Source organism: Camellia sinensis, chromosome 2 (genome assembly GCF_055761805.1).
Source record: "Camellia sinensis isolate YWXY chromosome 2, ASM5576180v1, whole genome shotgun sequence".
NCBI classification, from domain to species: Eukaryota; Viridiplantae; Streptophyta; class Magnoliopsida; order Ericales; family Theaceae; genus Camellia; species Camellia sinensis.
Window position 1 is genome coordinate 53,964,679 of NC_138962.1, and position 9,138 is coordinate 53,973,816.

General features: G+C 34.8%; 1 protein-coding gene across 1 annotated transcript; it reads right to left on the bottom strand.

Annotated features, from left to right (window-relative positions):
* Positions 1-225: 225 nt before the first annotated feature.
* LOC114264301 (plant/protein, putative (DUF3411)) lies at positions 226-8,763 on the bottom strand. Its single transcript, XM_082914435.1, has 8 exons — positions 8,029-8,763; positions 5,625-5,789; positions 5,411-5,503; positions 5,219-5,334; positions 3,132-3,230; positions 1,692-1,997; positions 1,379-1,543; positions 226-796 (listed from the first exon to the last, which is right to left on the bottom strand). Exons 1-8 carry the CDS (start codon positions 8,410-8,412, stop codon positions 505-507), a joined length of 1,620 nt encoding a protein of 539 aa, XP_082770561.1. The 5' UTR covers positions 8,413-8,763; the 3' UTR covers positions 226-504.
* Positions 8,764-9,138: the final 375 nt, after the last annotated feature.

Here is a 9,138-nt window from a genome sequence, read left to right on the forward strand (position 1 = left end):
TTAATCTTTCTAGCTTACCAACCGAGAGTTGGATTTGTTTTATTATAATTAGAAATGCACATGATTAAATTAATTAATAAAATAAAACCCTAGGTTCTTGACACCACTGTAGCCAATAGCTTCGACAGAAATTTCATTTTTTATCTCACAAAAGACTCAAGAAATTAGATGCAATTAAAAAACTATTTTACGTTCGCTAGTTTGTCATTCAACACCCCTATGAACTAGACAAAAATTGAGATGATCTTCAACTTCAAACATAAGAGTACACTTCTAATCATGATACAAACACATTTAATCTAATAATAATAATAATAATAATAATAATAATAATAAGAGGCAAAAAAATTGGGCAATCTTATCTAATATTCTCCTCATTTCAGTTATTGTTCCTTGTAAAATGCCATCTCTCTTAGCTGCTTCAACTTCTCATGGCAAATCAAGTTCAAGTTGCATAATCGGCCTACAAAATTGAACAATTTGCTACCAACTAGTATAAAGTAGCTATGCCGAACCTGCAGTTACCTTTTTCCTGACAACTCTCTTTCTCCGAGCCTTGGGAGGTGGCGCTTCCCCTTCGGCAGCAGAGTCGCTTTGCCCTTGTTTGATGCCGAGAAGCCCAAGCCCTGAAACTATGGCATTCTTGGATATGAACCAATTTGAAGAAGGCTGACTAGCAGGCTCGGATGGTCTATTATATGCCTTTTGTAAGAGGTCGTCTGAATGAGCTAGCGGATCCACCTCTACCCCAAGCCAAGCCAGCCTGGATCTCTCTCCTAATTGAACATTCAAAATCCTGCAGAAATTTCGGAACACCATTACACAATAACTTGATATCTAATGGGAGTGACCAGAAAAAGAAAATATTAGTTTAGAGCCAAAAGGTTTTGAGGGTTGAACATGGGATTCTCCCAACGTTTACCATACCCATAATCAGGGTTAACTTTAAGAAAAACTGCTACTATGTTTGTTAGAATCTTGCAATTCACAATTCGATTCATATGATTCGATAAGAGTTTCAACCAAAATGATTTGATTCATATTATTGAATCTTAAATTAAATGAATCTTACAATTCAATTGCAATTAGTTGCAATTTCATTCTGGTTGCATAACATGGAACGGCGTCGTTATGGCAAAATTGAAAAAAGAGATCAATTAATTATGTTAATATATGCGATTTTATATGTATATACATGTATATAATTTAGTTATATTGATATTTATTTCAATTTAAACACTGTGCGTACTTTTTATGTATATATATTGCTAAAAAAAGTGAATCTTACATTTCAAAATTCACTATTTTAACAAAATAATTCAAAACTCGATTCGCAATTTGACAACAATGACTACTAATTATAAAGGAAAGAACAAACCTTAAAGCAGTACTGAAAACCAGTGGCACTCCAATAACATCAAAATAATCAATCATTGCTCTATCGATTCCACATAGCAGCTGATACCGCAGGTTTGCATATAGGCCAAGGAAAGCCCCATAACCAAGTGCATTAGTATTCACAGAAGGAATTGTAACAGACAACCTGCCAGATAACATAATGATTGCCGAAACTTAAACCAAAAAGGCATCAAGTGAATGGAAATTGGAAAAGATACTCAAAAATGTTAAAACATAACAATGAAACAAATAAGAAGATAAAAAAAGAAATGTATCCACAGAACATTGTTTACCTTCCCTCTTTTTTACGGGCACACAGATTTGACAAAGCAGCTTGCGCTGCACCAGAAGTAAATCCGACCATACACAACTCTGCAGCCTTGTAAAGAAAAGAATGGATTCGCTTTTGCAGGTCAAATTCTCTAAGCGGGTAGCTCTTCTCAAATATATTGTTCGGAAGTTTTTGCAATGTGTTTTGCAAATCAAATCGGAATGTGTGTCCATATGAACGGCAAGGAGCAAGTGACCACACAACAATAGCATTGCACGCAGTTACAGTGAGAACATTAATGAGGGCGAGATCCCATTCCTGCTTAATCCTATCATAATGGTAAAGCAAAAATTATTAAGTCAATGTATGTAAATAAACACATAATCTGGATTTTTACTTCTATCTTCATAGTCAGAATAGGAGTAATTACAGGTGAGTGGACCTTTCAGAACATAATTACAGATAGGGCAGCAAATGAACAGAGCTACAAATGAACAGAGCTGTTCATGAACAAGCTCGAGTTTGGCTCAATAAAGGCTCGTTCGAACTCAGTTTGTTAAATTTTTATCGTGTTCAAGCTCGTTAAAATATTAATAAACAAGCCTAAACATTCGAAAGCTCAGCTCATTAGCTTGGTTCGTTAGTTGTTCGTTTAACATTTATTTAAATAATAAAATAAATATATTATTATATATTAAATAATGTAAACCCCAAGGGATTGGCCTAGTAGGTGCAACTTGGGACCTAGGGGTGGGCTCCCTATAGATCTCAAGTTTAACTCTCATTAGAAGCAATCCGCTCATTGGGGCAGAGCCCTCTACCAAGATTTGCCCGATCCACGTGGGGGGTGCTTTGCATGGGTCTGGGTTGAAGTGCACGTAAGCTGGCCTGAACACCCGGTCATCAAAAATATATTAAATAATATAAAAATATGTATAAAAAGTCAGATAAATATATTATTTATAAATTTAAATAATGTGAATAATAGCTAAATTTATTTATATGTAAATAATAGCTAACTATAGATAATAAATTTATATAATATTGGTGGTAGATATTATTATTTTAGTAAGATATTACTTTTTTTTATTATGTTTGTATATATTGTGTATATAATTATATAATCAAAATTTTAATTGTAATTTTAGTCTCATATGCAAATATAAATTTATAATTTGTTTAGCTCGTGAACAAGCTCAAGCTCGAACTAGAATCAAGCCTGAGCCAACTCAACTCGAACTCAGTTTGCTGAATTTTCATTGAGCTTGAGCTCGAGCTCGAACTCGTTAAAATCTTAATAAACAAGCTCAAACATACGAAAGCTCGGCTCAGCTCATGTGCAACCCTAATTACAAATACATGAAAAAGTTTTATAATTTTAATTATTAATATTTTTTTTACTAATTTGTAATTATTTTTTGAAACCTCAACTGATTTGATATTTCTCCAAAATAATAATTACCTTCCCTTACGATTTTCCAACTCCCACCAAACAGAGCAGCCAATTGTGGCAGCCTGCTCCATAAGAAACCTATATAAAAATGCAGGATCTGCAATCATCCTGCACAAACAAACAAAGATGAATAACACAAGGAAATACTCAGTTGCAAATAAAATGTTTAATGTGCATTAAAGCAATCTATCATTTGATAGCTGCAGATAAAAACAAAAAAACAATTGCATATGGATGTTGTTATGAGATGCAAATGAATCCAGACCTTGCGGCAGGTCCAGTTTTGGCAGTAATTTCAAGAAGTGACAGACCCTTCTTTGATATCCCATCACTAAGGTGAAATGTCTAACTGAGATTATATTGGCACATAATATTAGTTTCCAGTGCTTTAACACTCCGTCTCCTTATTGCAGAAAAGTCAATAAATGAATACTTAATTCTGAAGTTTCTGTAACCTGCACAGTAATATGGGTGATACTTACGGTCTAGAACTTCCTAAATTTCTAAAATCCCATCAAGACTAGTTTAGAATGACATTGTCGTTAAAAAATCGACTCCTGGAATCGGAAAACGGAATCATATATTAATGGCAGTCCCAGTCCACAAGGCTCCCCGACACTGACGGGTCTAAAGAGAATCAGATGTACACAGCTATACTGATGAGGATCAGAAAGGCATTGGATGACAATAAATTGAAGAATATAGAAATTTCGTATTATTAGAAATTACAGTTTAATAGGATTTTATTTATTTATTAGCTAGTTTCTTATTACTTTTGGTTTATTAATTAGATAGTGCTTATGTCTATATATATATGGTTTTTATGTATTGATTTTAGAGACTAGATAATATGATTTTTGAATAACTGATATTGAGAGATATTGCTTGGGAGTGGTTCCTTGTTTCCTCTTCTTTAATTCTTCCTCTTCTTGTGGTGCTACATCAATGGTATCAGAGCCAAATAGACCCATGATTTCTGTTTGAACAATGTGGTTGCTTTCTTAATACGATCTCGTTGCTTCGAACCAACGTCACTATTGTCAAAATCAAATTTGAAAGCTTCCTTCATTGAGCATTGACAATTTGATCCCCAAAACAAAACAAAAAAATCTGTTGGAAGCTTCTACCACGTCGCTGCTTCTTCTGTCATCGCCACTACTATAGTTTATCATCGTCGGACTAGTCAAATACCAAGGATCAGTCAGCACCAGCCGTCATCGACTTCTTGCTGGAACATCATTGTCGATAATCATTAATGCATGTTGTGCTGTGTGTTTGCAGGAGTTGATTTGTGGATACCCTATGGACTTATCATTATATCATGAGAAAGCAGACCCAGGTTCTCAAATGGGTCATGACTTTAATTTGACTAGCATCACTTATGAATTTCATGGCTGCTTGAATGATATTCATGTTGCTCCTGCACGTATTTCGATAGAATGAGCTTCATCTCATACCGGTGATATAGTTCCTTCAGTCAACATTCTATTACAACAAATGGTGCTTGTCACTTTTTCCTAGTCCACCAGCTGGGAGGTTTCAAGTATAATGCTACAGAAAATGAACAAAAAGTACACTTCCAACTTATTTAAAGACAATCGAAAGGGAAAATAAGATAAATATAGATCATAATTCACTCCAAAATCAACAAGTTCATAAACTTTTGGTACAATTATGTGCCAAGAAGAAAGCTCCAAAATTTCAAGGTTTTCAGTAAGTAGCAGTCCAGCTATCACACTTATGAATTAGCCAGTTCTATGTACAAATTTTCTAGACCAACACCACAATACAAGTCCTTTTCCTTTCAAATTATATTTCACAAAACCTCCATTCTAGAATCACAATAACAAACAATACAGTAAGTGGATCACATTTTGCATAGATAAAAAGTATTTTAAAAAAAAGAAAATGTGATAATACCTTGTATGCTAATTTGACTAACATATAGAAATTTGAATCACAGAAATGAGAAGAATATTCCAGATGAGATCATGTATTCTGTGTATTATGAATGCCAATAGTAAAAAGAATTCAAAGAATAGGAAAATATGACTAGTAATTTTAGCGCAAATGTCAATGAAGAATCTTGAAATTACCTTCCAATGAATACCCTGGACATTCCTTGAGGAAGTGTTCGAGAAATAAACCTAGTTGTGGTTGGCCTGGCGTTGATTGCTAGAAATTTTACCATTTGTGCTGAGCTGACCAAACCCTGGACGCAACAACACACATCAGAATCCAGCCTCATAATTCTAATGCAAATGTACAGATTAGGAAAAACACTTCACCATTTCATACGCTTGTCGCAGTCCTGCAGGTAAATCCATCATTGTCCTTTGCCACTCGTTTAATACCGCATCAACAAATTTCCTATCAAAAAGCTGGAAACATAACACTAATAATTATTCAACATGAAGTAATTGAGAAACATCAATTAAAACACGATAAAAGGTAATAAAAAAAATAAAGGAATATGCATTTGTGTATCCTGTGTATGCTAACCTCTTGAAAAACTTTCCGTCTCCTAAATAATCCACCTTCATCTCCCTCTTCTCCATCATCAAAGTCATCAAAGTAATCATCATCATCACCATTATCGTCGCCTCCATCACCACCACCATGGCTTAAACCTTTCCCAATATCACCACCGCCGCCTCCAAGTGCAGTCTATGATATTCCAAAAGTACAAGTCACTCCATCAAGAATTGAAGATTAATTAAAAAGAAATAAGTTGGTATAAACCAACCCGAGCACTGATAAACTTCATTTAAAAAACAAAAGGGCATCCTTAACCTGAGTATTCAAATTGCAATAAATACCTACATACTGTTATATTACAAATTAAAATAGAGACCAAAAATATGTAGATAAACCACCTTACATTACTAGCTTTCCAAGACTATAAATGGTTTTGAGGGGAAAGGAGCCAAAAACCATTATATAAGACTTTAGCCTTACATTGCCAATTCTTTTTCTCAGTTTCCATAATGTTTCAGAAAAATTTCCATTTTCAAGCTGACTGAAGAAATTCTAATCCTCGACTTTAACTAGGTTTTACTTGTCATGTTTTCAATTTCTGTGTTGGTCATATACTCAACCACCAACTAACATATTTATATATATTTGTGTTACATATATTCATATACTTAGCTTGACTCAACTCAACAAGCCTTTATCCCAATTACTTGGGGTCAGCTATATGAATCCATTTCCACTTAATTCTATTTGAAGTCAAGTCCCCAATTCAGTTCAAGTTTATCATGTATAGGGAATTTGTGGACGTCATTGCAGAGGACTGTTATGTCATCAATGTTCTAAAACTCAAATCGTTGAGTAATTCGAAAAAGGGACTAGGTCAAGGGTAAGTCAACCATCAGGCCAACTGTTCCATTAACAATTTTCTTTTGCATACCCAATGCCACCTTCATGATTAGAGACTATAAGTTCATATATCCACCGCTCATGCTTAAAGACCATGGTTGTCAAATTGGGATACGAATCGTGTATTTTCTTTTCTCTTTTTTCTTGAATTGTCATGTATCATATGATTTTACATCTTTAAAAATACTTAAATATATATAGTTATCAAAACACAAATATATAGTGAGAACAAAATACTAAACAATGTATAATCATTAAATGGCAAAAGTAAGGTTTCTTGAAATAAAGATATGCATTCATTAATACTTAAAGGATATAAAATGCAAAATTAAGCTAAAATATGCATAACAAAAAAAATATAGCAATTTAGTATATTATAATATCCTCGAATCAAACTTGCCCTCAATTTTTTTTCTCATTCTTAGTAATTTTGTAACATGTTTGCATATTATCTTAACTCACCATTTGGGTTTCAATATTTAATTTATAATTTTTAAGTTCTCAAATAGATTATTCAAGGCAGAAAAGTCTATGCTTAAACTGTGTAAGTAGATATAAACCAATAACACAATATACTTAATATCAGACAAGTAGTTATTTGTCAAAAAGACTAGACCAAAAAAACAATTACCTTTCTCATCTAAAAAATATATTTTTTTACCAAGTTAATGAAAATTTCTAATAATATTAATTTACATAAAACAAGTTCAATTACTGTTCAAAATTGCTAAAGAAATTTAAGTATTCATGTATCGTGTATCATAGATGGCATCATGTATAGTAAATGTATCGTAAGATAAATTAACTTAAGATATGTATAATCAATACACATCGATTTATCTCTAAAAATATGGTGTCGTAAGTTTTATATCTTGTTTCGTAAGATGTTGACAACACTCACTACGTTGGGAGAGCACATGAAGCCTGCTAGCCACCCGCACCAAATCCAACAATTGAGAGCCATGAGATTTTGAAAAACACAGAAACGACAAATGGTGAACCAGACCGCACACGTGCAAAAAAGCTAGGTTGCTTTCACCAATAAGAAGATGGATATGGCAAATTAAGGAATCCAATCCACATCCATCCTTCTATCCATGTACCACATATTCAAATTCAACCAAATGGATTTTTCAGCATTCTTTCTTCACTCGCATTCAATATGCAAGAGTATTATGGTTTTTGAACTGTTGGCAATTAGGGTAAACACTAACACAGAGCATCCAAGAGTAGCCTTACAAAGAAATCACCACAAAGACAAGAAGCAATAGATACTCAGTAGAAGAACTCCTCAATAATTGTGCCCTAATACTCCATTTAGTAGCTCGTAAATTTCAAGAACTAAATAACAATACAAGATTGCATCCAAAATTAAGCATTGTATTAATTTCTTCCAGAAAACGAAGGAAAAAAAACTCAATTCAGCAACCTGATGTGTCAGGTTCGCAGAATTATCTTTCTTTTCAATTCCATACTTTTCTCAGAAGCCAAACAGAAAGTGATCAAGCAAGAAGAGAACACATACCTCAGGACTTGATTGGGTTTGCTTCTGCGTCATATCGAGCTTCGATTTCTCCAAAGTCACCGCACCAAAAGCACCGTACTCTCCCTTCATAACCGGACCGAACATCGCAGACGATGACGACGACGATTCAGACGGCGGCGATGCTCTGAAACACCGTTCCAATCCAGCTATAACGTCTCCGTCAACCGCCTCCGCCGCCGAAGACGGCGGCGCCGAAGCCTTCACAACCAAACCCTTGCGGAGGAGCTTACCGGAAACCGGTACTAGCCGGTGAACGGGGGTGTGAACGGGCAATAAGGGTTTTGGCGACAAGATTTTGGTGGTTGGGATGGTTTGGGTATTGATTGGCATGATTTGGGCCGTTTGGAACACTGCGTGAGACATTTTTTTTTTTTTTTTTGAGGGGGGGGGGGGGGGGGGGGGGGGGTGTTTGGATGGAGAGAAAACTGATTTCAAATTTTCATGGTGGCTTGGGAAAGGAAGGAATGTGAAGGGGAAAGAGGAGATGTTGTTGGTGATTGTAGAGAGAGAGAGGAGATTTGGGAATGGGGTGAGGGAGGGTTTGATGATGCGGATGGAGAGAATAACCGACTATGCGACAAACCAGAACTAGTATTAACTGAGTCCAGTGTGGAATCGGACGAGCCGGCCCTGGTTCACTCGTCTACCTAAATACTACACATACCAGCTAGTCTTCAATCAGTGGCTTGTAAGCGACAAGCGAGGCATGTTTTTTTGGGGGCTGGACTTCCTTCCGATAAGTGATCGGACGGGAGAATATTGTTAGATCGGTGGAGGGTCACCACGAGTCTCGTTTGATAATTTGAATTATTTAATATGTAAAATTTATCGAGTATTATATGTCTATAAATAATATATTGATCAAATATCGATAGTCATCTCATCGGATAAGATTTCTGTCAACCATTTATTATTTTACAGTTCATTTTGTTTATATAAAACTGATTTGATCACATAGTTATTGATATTCGATTAATGTGATTTTTTTTAAGTGTATAGTACTCAATAATTTTTACATATTAATGGTTTAAATTATTAAAACAGGACTCGTAATGAACTCTCATGAACCCAACAATATCCTTTAGTTTG